Source organism: Equus przewalskii, chromosome 8 (genome assembly GCF_037783145.1).
Source record: "Equus przewalskii isolate Varuska chromosome 8, EquPr2, whole genome shotgun sequence".
In the NCBI taxonomy this organism is placed as follows: Eukaryota; Metazoa; Chordata; class Mammalia; order Perissodactyla; family Equidae; genus Equus; species Equus przewalskii.
Window position 1 is genome coordinate 62,077,866 of NC_091838.1, and position 13,893 is coordinate 62,091,758.

Genomic DNA, 13,893 nt, shown 5'->3' on the forward strand with positions numbered 1-13,893 from the left:
CATAATGCCCACCAAAACTGACTGTCAACAAGAGAGGGGATTTTCTTTTTAGATATGAGTTGCTTTCCAAATACATATTTTGTGACTCTTGTGGAGTCCGTTTAGGGCCATTAGCCCTTGGGTGGCAGTGCATGCCGAAGTGGCCAAAGGTTAGTCAAGGAGGATGGGAAATTTTTCATAAATGTTGTGCTGACAACATATTGGGGGCTGGGGAGGATTGTTTGGTTAAAATGAGTTTGTGAAACAATAAGGTGATCAACAGATGAATATTTTACACAGTGTATGCAATTATTCAGCTTAACTCACGTACATCTAAATATATAGCAGCAAAACATTTTTAGCACACAAGTTTTATTTGCTGTAATCCACTGTTCCCTGCTCTTATGCTACTTACATCAGAAGCTTTGGTTTATAGTAGTTATCTTCAAGGGTAGCACTTAGAAATTCACAAAGCTTTGTTGAAAACAGTACCTAATTTCCCAGTACTTTAAAAATATGCACATTTAATTTTTTAAAGTATATGTATACATATACACTTTATAGGTATGTATATTTGTGTATATATATTTAAGTCAAATTATATGAAATTACTGATTGTAGACCATATTGGGTCTATAAAGTGGCAATTTTTTTAATATTTTAATTTTTGAAACATTTTTTTCATTTTTATTTAGTTATTTATTTTTAATTGCAGTAACATTGGATTATAATGTTATATAGCTTTTGGATATACATTGTGATATATTTCAAATTCTGTGTAGATTACATCATGTTCACCACCCAAAACTAATTATAGTCCATCCCCTCACATGTGAGCCTAATCACCCCTTTTGCCCTCCCCCCCTTCCCCCACGGTAACCACCAATCCAGTCTCCATTGCTATGCGTTTGTTTGTCATTGTTTTTATCTTCTACTTATGAGTGAGATCATACGGTATTTGACTTTCTCCCTCTGACTTATTTCACTCAGCATAATACCCTCAAGGTCCATCCATGTTGTCACAAATGGACGGATTTCATCATTTCTTACAACTTAGTAGTATTCCATTGTGTATAAATACCACATCTTCTTTATCCATTCGTCCCTTGATGGGCACCTAGGTTGCTTCCAAGTCTTGGCTATTGTGTATAATGCTGCGATGAACATAGGGGTGCATGTATCTTTATGCCTTTGTGTTTTCAAGCTATCCCACTGCTGGGTATTTATCCAAAGAACTTGAAAAATGGCAATTTTATATAGTTCAACTTATAAATAAATGGGAGAGATCATAGAACGCATTTTTCTGGCACAGTATTTTCTTTTTCTTTTTTGCTTGGGTCCCGATTCCCTCTTTTCCCATCTCTATCTTACCCTGTCCTATATCAGTCTTTCCCTACTCTTCTCATTTACCCTCACTCTATCCTTGCCTCACAGGAAATTCACATTAAAAAACTAGTGCATATCTCCATTCTCATAGAATCATAAAATAGACACCAGTATGTCTGTGCATCTATTAATGCATGCAATTGACAAAACTTGTGGTCCAGAATCTCAGACTTCCAGGTTGTTTTCTTCCTGTTGATGTCTACAGCCAAATATTCTGTTTCCTGCATTTGAATATTGCTTATCTTTTCTTCTTTGCATTTATCCTTAATGGATTTCAGCCTGATTTTAGGTAGTTTCCTCGCTTTTTGACATTCATTCACTTGAATTCTATTTCTCTCATACATGCTAGGAACTACTCACAAATGATTCAAGCTATAAAGGTGACAACGTGTCACACGGATGGATTAGGAATTCTTTTCTGGTTTCCTACTTTTGTATGCACAGAATAACCTATTATTTTGCAAAGCTAAGAGTAAAGATGTGTGAGAAGGAAATCCCTTGGTTTTTACTCTGCTAACGCAAGAACTAGAATTTCTCCTTCTAGGAAAGATAGCCTCTGAGAGCCATTTCTCTGGTTTCCATCAGTCAGAGCACAGCTAATGATCAGTTAGGCAAGGGGGTCACTTGAAAAGATTTTAGAATTTATGTTATAGATGAGAGTATTTGAAATCTTAAAATAAACAAGAGGTACAGCTTCACCACAGACGTGACAGGAGATCCGACGTTCTCACTCTCAGCCAAAGGTGACGTCTCCCCTCACTACCTATTGCAATTGCCATTGAATCCCATTGTTCTTCTAGGGGGGCAATAATTATTTTATTAGGTTGTTGTGGGAGATCTCTGCTCAGCAAGATAGACAAATTCCCAAGGTGCTGAGCCACTGGGCTCTTCCGGGACCACACTACCCTGAGCTTTCTCACTAGGAAATTAGTGTCAACAGAGGGAGAAGGAAATGAGATCTCAGTGGTCTGGGGTTTATGCCCTCTTCCCAACTTTGCACTCACCCACCCTGCATGCATCTGTACAGGTCTTGAATGTTCTTTGGCCCCCATGCAAATGCCTGCCATTTGACCAGGCAGTTGCCCTTGGACTATAGTTTTGGAAAGGAAAGTGCTTTGTCATGAAATACAATGTCAATTCCTAGGAGTTTGGGGGCTGAAGCTTTCCCTGCAGCAACTCAGAAGGTTCCATTCCTAAGAATTGTGATTGGTTTGCCTGGTAGCGTTTCCTGGATGAGTCTTTTATCCTCAGCAGAGGGTACCCTGGCCAGGGAGAACAAAGGTCATTCTGGTTCTTGTGTGATTGAGGGCTGTTAGCTATTTAGAAGCTGAGTCTGCCCTTCTCCTGCCTGTCAAAAGGGTTTCAAAGCTGCCGCGCCAGGAACTGTTTCAGATTACAGACTTTGGGAACTAATGACCCATGTCCTTGCTTCAATGGCGAAATCCCAAAATGGTCCTAGGAGAAGAGAGGTAAATCCTGAAAGCTGCTTAGAGATCATATTAGAACTAAATCACAGGAGAAATGCTTTTAGGTTGAGAGAGAAACCCTCCCAAACAAGGAAAGAAAAAGAAAAGGAAAAATGAGATTAGTGTACAGAAGGGTGGCTGTTTGCTTACCCAGGTGTGCTCTGAAGGCCAAACCCCTACATCAGCAATTAGTGGGAACCCTTGAGGTCCCCTACCTCTTAGAAAGCATAATAGAACCAGATAGCATGGGGAGTGTGTGTGCGCGCATGCACACACACACGCACACACGCCCACACTTCATATGATCCGATCTACAGGTCTCCCTAGGAAAGGAGTTTCTGTGGGTGAGAGAATGAGGCCAGGTGAAATTCCAAGGAGGCTGTAATTTTAGCAGACCTACCAAGAACATTGATGTAGGAGGCTTGCTATTTTCAGTCTCGGAAGCCTCCTTATTTTTTTTTTTGGAAAGTGTGTGAATAATTGTAATGCTTCTCTGCTTCCAAAACTGGACAGTGAGTTAAACAGCAGCAGTAGCAGCAGCAGAAACAACAACAACAACATCAAAGCTCTTATCCTGACCGCCATGGAGTTTCTTGAAAGAACGTATCTTGTGAATGACAAAGCCACCAAGATGTATGCCTTCACACTAGACAGGTAACAGACATCTGTTTCTGCTTCACAATTTTCTGTGTCTTGAATATTCAAAAAATCCCTAGATTCTATTGCTTTAGAATTGGAAACTTTTGCTGTGCAACGCGGGGGCGTTTTGTAAAATTCTATAAACTGTTGACTGACGTGGATAATTCATATCCTGAAAAATGTAATGCTCTATTTGGTTGATTTGGTTACTTAAGTATCCTAATTGCATGAAGGACATATTTTATTAATGTATTTTGCATCTGTAGATTTTCTTTCAGAAAACAGACATATACAATCTCTGCTTACCCTTCTTTTCCTCAATTATTCCCACTTTTAAGATAGATAGTAAATTTTACTAAATTATATTTAGATAGTAAATTTTTATTGAATTTATTAATTATATTCATTAAATTATACTTAGAACTTTTATTAAATTATATTTTATTAAATTAAGGCTTTTCAACTATGTGGCAAATTGTGGTTACACTGATCTTAAAATTGATTGCTGTTTTCTTAAATCATATAATACCACTATCAAATATACGCACTATATTAAAAATAGCTGAATTTAATGTTTTACATAGTTCTAGTTCCAGTATCTCCCACAGTCCCACGAGCAATATATTCATTCATTTTCCCTTTATTTGACAATTATTGATGGAGTACACCTGGATATATAATGGAGAAGAAAACATTCCCAGTCCTAGATCTCTGTCCTCTTGAAACTTCGGGTCTCATGTGGAATGCATATAAGAAATAGGCAATTACATAATAGCACGTAAGCGTCACTCCGAGGGTGTTCAATGAGAGTACCTTGAGAGAGCCTAGGTCTTAGCTGGACTTTGGGGGTCAGAGAAAGCTTTTATTTTTTCTGCTTTAGCTCCCCAACCGCCCTCCCACCCCCGTACACAGTTGCAGGTCCCCCTAGCTGTGGCATGTGGGGTGCCGCCTCAACGTGGCCTGACGAGTGGTGCAGTGTCGCGCCCAGGATCCGAACCCTGGGCTGCCGCAGCGGAGCGCGCGAACCCAACCATTCGGCCACGGAGCCCGCCCCCAGAGAAAGCTTTTAAGAAGTGATAGGCTGAGAACTGAAAAATAGAAAGGAGTTAGAGGAAGGTTAGGGAAACCCTACATGAGATGTAAGGTTAGGGAAAGTTTTTCAGGCTGAGATAACTGCCTGGTAAAGATGGAGGCAGCATATTTGAGAAGTTCAATCCAAGTGGGGAGCAAAGAGAAACACACTCAGTACATACGGATGAATGAATGAAAATCTGAAATGAAGTCCTGTTAGGAGCAGAATTGACGAGAATACTTACCCACTAATAATATACGTAACGTTGTTGTTTGTTTCATGGAACCAGATTAATATTCTACAGAGTAGCAACGTTATGTTTGATAGCATCAAATGTTTAAGCAACTGCAGAGAGATTTTTTCTCAGGATATTTATAACTTTGTTTTAAAAATGTATGACCAAGAATCTAGCACACCTATTATCTCCCATTATAAGAATTTTTTTTCCCCTAGAAAATAATATTAGATGTGATTTCTTGAGATCATAAACAACAGTCTCATTTTAGGTCAGGCAGAAATTTTGGACGACAAATCGTTAACACCATGGATGCTATTAAGAGAGCATCTCTACATTGTTAAAATAACGTATTTCCCTCCTCATTAAAATACATCATTAGTACTCTGTTATGCAAATAAAGCCAACTATTTTCAGTTACAGGGTCTCATCCACTTCATAAATGGGTATGCTTTTCAGGATACTGTAACGATAAAAATTGTCAAACTCATTTTTATTTTCTTTTCAAATTAAAACAATTAAGCCTGGAAGAGATGATTCCTCCTGATCCCTCATTTTACCAGTTAGGAAACTGAATTCTATAGAGAATAAATGCCTTTGTTAAGGTCAGAGGTCTAATTCTGGCAGAGTTGGGGTCTGGACCCATGCCACCTGTCTGTGAACTTGGTGTTCCCCTCCCTCCCCCCCTCTTCCGCACACACACTCTCACCATGTGGCTTCCTGGATCCTTAATCTATTTCCTGGTGAGGTCACGTGTACCTTGATTTCCTCACCTATTCCCTTCCTTTTGTCACCTCCCCTAACCTCCTTTCTCATGTTTTGGTTCTCTCTCTATTTCTTAGATAACTTTGACCTCTGATATTCCTTCTCTTTTCTCCTTCCTTCTCTTTTTTTCTACTTATCATCAGCTTTCTATTTAAATTGTTACCAGCTGTTAAGAAACTTAACCTGAAGGAATCTTTATCATCTAATTCTACAAAAGGAGTATTTCATTTATCTATTGCTGTGCAACAAACTACCCCCAAAACTTGGTGGCTTAAATGACAATCATTTTATTATTGACAATTCCAAGGGTCAGGGTTTGGGCAGGGCTCCAGGTGGAGTCAGCTAAGTTCACTCATGAGGCTGCATTCTGCTGGTGTCTGGGCTGTGCTGGAAGGTCCAGGATGGCTTCACTCACATGTCTGAGGTCTTTGTGTTGGCTTTGACAGGTCTTTGTTCTCCTTCCCTCTCCTTCTCTCTCTGTGTGGTGTCTCATTTTATCAGATTAGCCCGGACTTTGTTATGTAGTAGTTCAGGGTAGCAAGAGCACAATAGTGGAATCTGACAGTTCTCAGACAGCTTAAGCCCAGAACTGGCACGGCATCATTTTTATCTCATTTGATTGCTTAAAGCAAGTCCCAATTCCCAGATTTAATGGGTGGGACAATAGATTCCATCTCTTTATGGCATGTGCATATAGGATGACTAAAATTGTTGGATGTCATTTTTACAAACATTTTTACCACAGGAAGTAGTAATATTGGGCCCTCTAGGTGCCATGAACACTATTGTGTAGCCTCCTATGCTGTCCCCCCAAATTTGCATTTCAGTGATGTGATGCCATATGCTTTGGGCTCATGGTAACAAAGAGATACTTGTATAAAGTTGATCTACACAGTCAATATGGTTTTCTTGGTGCTGGATAGGAGGGATCAAGTTTCTCTTTTTCCCAAGTCACAAATTAAAGAAGTGCAAGGGATGTGAGGGCAGGGACATATGGTGGGGACAAATTGCTAGAATCTTTTCGGTATGAAGCTTTAAAAGTCTGTGTGTGGGGGGAGGATGGTAGAACTTTTGGAATCATGTGTGAGGAGCTCAGTGGACCTCCTTCCATAGTGAAACAACCATTTAACTGATAAAAATTATATTTAAAACAAAACCCCAACAATGTAAAGTCTTTGGAAATTGTCTTAAGGGCGTAAGGACATACAGAAAACTGGGAACTATGAAAATCTACTAAACCTCAGTAAGAAACAAGAGTCTGCGGCATTTGAGCCATGATCTGCTCCATTAACCTCCCTCTCCTCCAAGCTCAGTGTGATGGAAGCTCTACTCTTGGTGGGTATGACCAAAAGACAGGGATCCCTCTGCCCTCTGCTAGTTGAGGGCTACAGTTCACCGCTACAGCAAAAGGCTGCTGAAATCTCCCATTGTCCCAGCTCCATTCAATGCAGACATGGCCAAGATGACTGGAGTCCCCTTCCTCTACCCAGTCCCTACTCATAGGACAAAAATCTCTAGTCCAGGAGCAGCAAGGTCATGAACATCCCTGCCCTGGCATGCACTTCAGCACCCACTTATAGAGCAGAGGCGTCACTCCAGGAGAAGTAGGTCACTGTGCCTTTTCCCAGTTCTGGTGCAGTGATGCAGAAGTTCTACCCATGGGAAGAGGCAGGACATAAGAACAGAGCTATACATCTTTCCCTTAGAGGACTGATGACACATTTGCTCAAAGTTATTTGGAACAGAACATGGAGAATTTCAAGCATAAGGGCACTGTTGAAAACAATGAAGATTTAGCTGGTAAGCAATCAAGTATAGGCTGGTTGCTCCATGAGAGCAACAAGCTAAATGGTAGACTGGCTGGATGTGTAACAGAAACAGCCAGGGAAAGACAGAGGTAAAAAGAGCCCTCCTGGAGTTGGCACAAGCCAATAAGATTGGCCTCAAAACCACCCCTGTAAAGGAAGCTGTTACGGACTGAATGTTTTTGTCACTCCCAAATTCATATGTTGAAGCCCTAACTCCCATGTGACTGTATTGGAGATAGGGCCTTTAAGGAGGTAATTAAGGTTAAATGAGGATATTAGGGTGGATTTCTTATATGATAGAATTGGTGTCTTTACAAAAGAGGAAGAGACACCAGAGATCTTTCCCTCTATCACTGGAGTACATAACGAGAAGACAGCCATCTACAAGCCAGGAAGAGAGTTCTCACCAGACACCAAATTTTCCAGCATCCTAATCATGGATTTGTAACCTTTAGAACTATCAGAAAATAAATTTCTGTTGTTTAAGCTATCCAGTCTGTGGCATTTTGTTATAGCAGCTGAAGCAGACTAATACAAGGCCCAACTTCAATTGGACCTGAATGTGGAGCTATTTACGCCTCAGGGCATTGTTGAAAACAGTAGAGCAATTAGCGAGTGATTAAGAAGGCCAACAGATGGGTGTGAAACCCATACAGCAGAGCAGCCAGAACCTTAACAGTGAGACCACGGAAAAAGATAGTCAAAGAAAACATGACTAAAGTGATCACCATCCCTGGGCAAAGGGGTGGGGGCAACTAAGGATAACTGTGCACATGCCCAAGGCTGCACTCTCTGGGGAATGACAATAGAGGCTGCACATGCAGGGAAAGTCAGAGGAAATAGACTCCACTGAACTAGACAAGCCAAGTCACTGAGCATACAAAAAAGCAAACAAGTAAATAGCAACAACAACAAGCCCATGGGGGATCAGTATCCAGAATTGCTACAATGTATTATCTAAAACATCCACTTTTCAGAAAAGTATCATTAGATGTACAACAAAACAGGAAAGAATAACCTATACACAGTAAAAAGATCATGTAATAAAAACCGCCTTTGGGAAGACCAAGATATTGGACTTAGCATTCAAAGATTTTAAAGCAGCTATTATAAATATGTTCAAAGAATTAAAGAAAATCATGTTTAAAGAATTAAAGATAGGTATGATGACAATGTCTCATAAAATAGAGAATATCAATAAAAATAGATAAAAATTATAAAAATGAACTAAATGGAAATTCTGAAGTTGAAAAGTACAATAAATGGAATGAAAGCACTCAGCAGTAGATATGAGCTGGCAGAAGAAATAATCAGTGAACTTGGTTTGCCTTCTAAACTGCCCAGGACAAGTTCTCTCTCCTGGTCACTTACCGCCTGGTTTTCTCTAGCCACAAAGTTCATGAAAAATATAAAATAAAGTAAACTTTCATATGACCGCAGTAAACCAGTGATCATATAAACAGGGCCAGAACACTTGGTGACCCTGTCTTGCTCATGCTGCCTTCTAAGCATAAGGAAAGAGGAAACCTCCACCAGGTTTTCTTATTAGTTCTCAGGCTCCTCTGAGTTGATGACCATTGATCACCCACACTGCTACATCATATGGTTGTTTGTTATCAGAGTATGTATCACATTACAAAAGCAAAAATTTATAGATATTGATACTCTATGTGCCTCTTGCCAAATTGTTCTTCTTCCAATATGAATATTATTTGGAACTGTGCAAAATCTAGAGTGCTATTAACATCATCAGTACAAACATCTCAAAGCCAATTTGGGAATATACATCAAAATTCTTACAAATGTAGGTACTCTTTGACCACGTAATTCCCCTTTTAGGACTACATTTTAAGGAAATAATAATGTATTGAGCAAGGATTAACTATAAGGATATGAATCATGGTGGTGCTTATATGAGCAAACAATTGGAAAACAATGAATCGTCTAATAATAGGAGATCAGTTAATAACATTGGGACGTATCTATATTAAATGTAATGCTATCTGTATGTTAGAAATAACAATGTAGAATATTTAATAAATTGAGAAAATGTTAACAATATATACAGCTAAGAATAAGGTTCCAAAGCTGTGTCTTTGGTAGGATTTTATTGTGACACTGTCATTTCACCCACAATCGATTCTAGCCCATCTCCACTGAATTGCAGCTATGTGATGTGGTAGCATTGGCTCCACTCTCAGCTCTAGGAGTCAGCACGGTTGGGTTTAGCCAATCTTCTGACTGTAACAAAGTTTAAGCCAATTGGCCCATCCATTTTGCTCTGACTATAGAGATTGGCTCTCATTTGGTCAAATCATTATGCAACTCAGGACTCTCATTTAGCAGCTGGGAAAAGGGACACTCTCCCCGTATAAGAAAAAGCAAGTAAGGGGGCTGGCCCCGTGGCTGAGTGGTTAAGTTCGCGCGCTCCGCTGCAGGAGGCCCAGTGTTTCGTTGGTTCGGATCCTGGGTGCGGACGTGGCACTGCTCGTCGAGCCACGCTGGGGCAGCGTCCCACATGCCACAGCTAGAAGGACCCACAATGAAGAATATGCAGCTATTTACTGGGGGGCTTTGGGGAGAAGAAGGAAAAAAAATCTTTAAAAAAAAAAAAAAAAAAAAAAAAGAAAAAGCAAGTAAGTAGCCCTGATTACCTTGGGCAACCATTCCACCACCATGAGGAAAACCAGGCTGAGGCTGAAGCATGGTTAGAACTGGAGAGCGATGGACCAGGAGCCCTGATAAATGAGCCTAAATCCTGATAGCTCTAGATGTTTTCAGCTGCAGAACCAACAATTCCCATTTATTAATTAATTCAGCATGAGCTTTGTTTTCTGCACTTGCAATCAAAAACATCCTAATTAATATTGGCCTCTAATTATGTAAAAAAAAAGTATGTTTATATATTACAAAGCTAAATAACAAAATAATAATAGTTGTCTCTTGGAGGTAAGGTTACCAATGATTTTTCCCTCTACTTAGTGCTTTTCTGTAATTCCCGATCTTCCATAATGAATGTATGTTATTTTATTCAGAAAAAAAACAAATACAGTGATAACTAAAGTCATAATAATCAAACCCTCCAGGTCTTTAATTCCAGATGGTGATAAGACAAATGAAAATAGCTCCTCAAGTGGGGACTAATTTATTTCTGGTTTTATACCTTTCAAAGCCACAAATGCAAAGTTCTTAATTCTAAGAATCTTACTAATGTCTTCTAATAAGTTTAATTAAAAAATTAAAATTTGATTAGTTCAAGATCCGAGGACGTTGACACTTGCATCAGTAAAGACTGGTTTTGGGTAACTGATGTTCAGGTGCAGAGGCAGTGTGGGGCGTGCCGGAAAAAAATACCAGGCATGGAATCCCAGCTCAGCCATTTCCTGACTATTTGAGCTCAGGCAATTACTTGACCTCTCTGAACCTTAAATTGCTTCAGCTAAGAAACTATGGGGTTAGACTAAATGTTATTTACAATCTTTTCATCTGTGAAAATCTCTAAATCTATAAAAGACTTTAATTCTTTATATTTGAGCAGCACTGATATGCACTGCCTACTTTAGGGAGTATAAGGAGATTTAACTCTCACTACAACTTTGATAGATTGGTAGAAATTGTCAGCAAAGCTGTGTTAAGAAGGTTTCTGCGGATCCATATGGACTCAGCAGGAAGAAATGCTGTGATCTATTAACAGTGTTGCCATGGAAAGAAAGGGAGGGTGATGGCATGCAATAGTGGGTATTTGAATCATCAGGCTGGCTTATATACACATATCTAACATTGACCCCCAGTCCTTTTTTTTTGGTGGTACAATGTCCAAATTTTTTCAAAGGGAAGTAACAGGGAAGGAAATGCATCAAGGTGTATCTGTTTTTTTTCTCCTGTTCCTTTGATATCTCTTAATCACTGGTGGTATAGACTGAAGACCTTAACTGAATAAAAGCAAAACGTTTAGTAGTTGCGAATTCAAAAGGAAATTTCTCGCTTGTTCCTTACACTTGCTGTTTCTTGGAGAAGCAGCTATGAATTATAACTTCTAGCTCATTAGCAAATGTCCTAATAGTGGTTCCGAGAGTGGGTAGGGCTCAGTGAGGTGTTGGCGACCATGTTCACTTCGTGCTTCTGTCAAATTCATCCATAGTGTGGAACTCCAGCAGAAACCCTTGAATAAAGATCAATGTCCTGGAGAGAAGCCAGAGGAGCCGGAGTTGGGAGCCATCTATCACTGCCACAGCAACTCCAAGGCCACAGAGAACAGGGCAGACGAGCACGTCTATGCCAAGTGGAAACTCTGCGCTGCTTCGGGAATATGCTTTGTTTTCATGATTGCAGAGGTTGTGGGTGAGTGTTTCTCCAGAAGCCTTCTCTGATTAAATAAGCAACAAACAAAACCCTGCATCATACGGGAGGGTTACCTAAGTCCTTCTTTTAAAAAAAGATTTAATATTTTCTGTAAATATAAAGTAACAATGTGCTGGTTGTAGATAAGTTGGAAAATAGAAGGAAACGAAATAAAATTCATCACTATCTCACTTTTCGGTGATAACCTCCAATGACATTATGGAGTATTTTTGTACAATATATTTTCTATTCATAGCTCACAGGTTGTTTTTTCTTTAAACATAACTGAGAGCATACTGAATGCTTCTGACCATGCCAGGAACACTCTTCAAAAACATTTTATGCCTGAACAGTATTCTATAATATGCTCCACTATGATTTACATAACCATCTCTCTATTGTTAGAAATTTAGGGAGTTTTTTCCTACTTATGGACAATGCTGCAATGAAAAATCTTGAATAAAACTCTGCCTGCTTTTCTCGTTAATCCCTTCAAAGAGCTTCCTCAAAGTGGAAACAATTGGTTGAAGGACATAAATATTTTTATTACTTCTTGATGCAAGCTGCCAAATGTTATCCAGAAAACTGGAAACAATTCATATGTCTGCCAGCTCTACATGAGAATGATTCTCTCTCCAACTCTTTACCAGGTCTTATTTTAATCTTTTAAAAATCTTTGTTAATTCAGAGTGACTATGCTTTATTTTAATATAAATGTCTTTAATTGTTACTGTTAGAATATTTTTTGCATGCTTATTGGTGATCTGTATTTCCCTCTGTTAATGCATTTCCTGCTTGCCTATTATTGTCTGTTGCTCTTTTTTTAAAAGACAATTTGTAATTCTCTACATTGATCTCTGGGAGCTCTTTATATAGTTAGGATATTAAACTTTTTGTTACATTTGTTATAAGTACTATTCCAATATGTTGTTTGCTTTTTAATTTTTGGTTAATTTATGGTTTGACTTAAAGAAGTCTCAAATTTTATATAGGCAATATCAAATATTTCATTTTGAACTGATTTCTTTTACTCCTCTTTCCCTATTTTAATGCTTTGTAAGCTTTTCCTATGTATTGAGAAGATAAGTATCATTTTGTTGTTCAATTTTTTGCATTTAATTTTAAATCAGTGTGAAATTAGATATGCTCTAAAGACTGAAAATTCTTTTTCTAAATAGCTAACAAAATTTCAGCATCATTTGTGGAATAATTAATTATTTCCTCCATTGATTTCCTCCATGTTTCTTTTCTCATTTATCAAATTTTTATAAATAATAGGGCTTGGTTCTGAGGTGTTTCATTGAGCTGTGTTTCTGGTATCTGTCAGTAGTAACATATTTAACTAATGTAGATTTACATGCTATAATATCTTGTTTTTTCCTCATTGTTCTTTGTTTAGCAGAAAAAAGGTAAAAGCTATTCATTTCTGCTTATTATTCTAATTAAACATGAAAATCATTTTGTTCAGTTCCCTCCAAATCTAATTATGATTTTATTGGTATATAAATTAATTTGAGAACACAAATCTCATTAAAATACTCAGTTTTCCCCTGCAGGAATATGGTATGTTTCTCCATTTATCCAAATACTCTACGTCTCTCTTTAAGGTTTTGTGGTTTTAGTTAGTTTGTTTGTTTTAACACAGGGACAGCCTATTTCTTGCTAGACTTATTTATAGTTATTTTACATGTTTGTTTTATTCTTTCCAGAGGTGAGCGGTGGTTTCCTTTTCTCGTGTCCTGTTTTCTAAATGGTTCTCTTTGTATTCTGGAAAGTTGTCATTTTGTATATTCACTTTGTACTCAACAGTGTATTTGAATTATTGTCATTCTAAATCTATCTCAGTCCATTTTCTTTGTCCCCCTCTCATCCATCCTCCCCATCCTTGGAGATAACCTTCTCTTGTGCAAAAAACGTATTTCTCCTCATTTCTAATAGTTATATCTATTCTGCATGTTTCATTTTTTTATCATGTTAAATAATATCTTATGCTAAATCAAATTGTATGTTCAACTGTTTAACTGTTAAGTAATATGTGTCCTAAGGGGTTAAGTATTTTTATTATGTTAATGAAGTGCTCTCCTTGCCCTAGCTTTTTAACGGTTAACAAATAATCAAGGATGAGTGTTGACTTTGATCAAATATCTTTTCTTTTAAATATATTCTTTTAAAAAACTTTTTGACCCATTGTTGATGTGTATT

General features: G+C 38.2%; 1 protein-coding gene across 3 annotated transcripts in view; it reads left to right on the forward strand.

The window, feature by feature from the left end:
- The first annotated feature begins 2,686 nt into the window (after window positions 1-2,686).
- SLC30A8 (solute carrier family 30 member 8) overlaps window positions 2,687-13,893 on the forward strand; it is a 34,638-nt gene continuing 23,431 nt past the window's right edge. The window contains exons 1-3 of one of the 3 annotated variants that reach the window (XM_070631924.1): window positions 2,687-2,834; window positions 3,345-3,485; window positions 11,492-11,691. In XM_070631924.1, coding sequence (XP_070488025.1) covers window positions 2,785-2,834; window positions 3,345-3,485; window positions 11,492-11,691 — 391 coding nt within the window. In that variant the 5' untranslated portion in view covers window positions 2,687-2,784. The remainder of the gene's footprint in view (window positions 2,835-3,344; window positions 3,486-11,491; window positions 11,692-13,893) is intronic. The other 2 variants (XM_070631923.1, XM_008528340.2) reach the window with 2 other exon arrangements.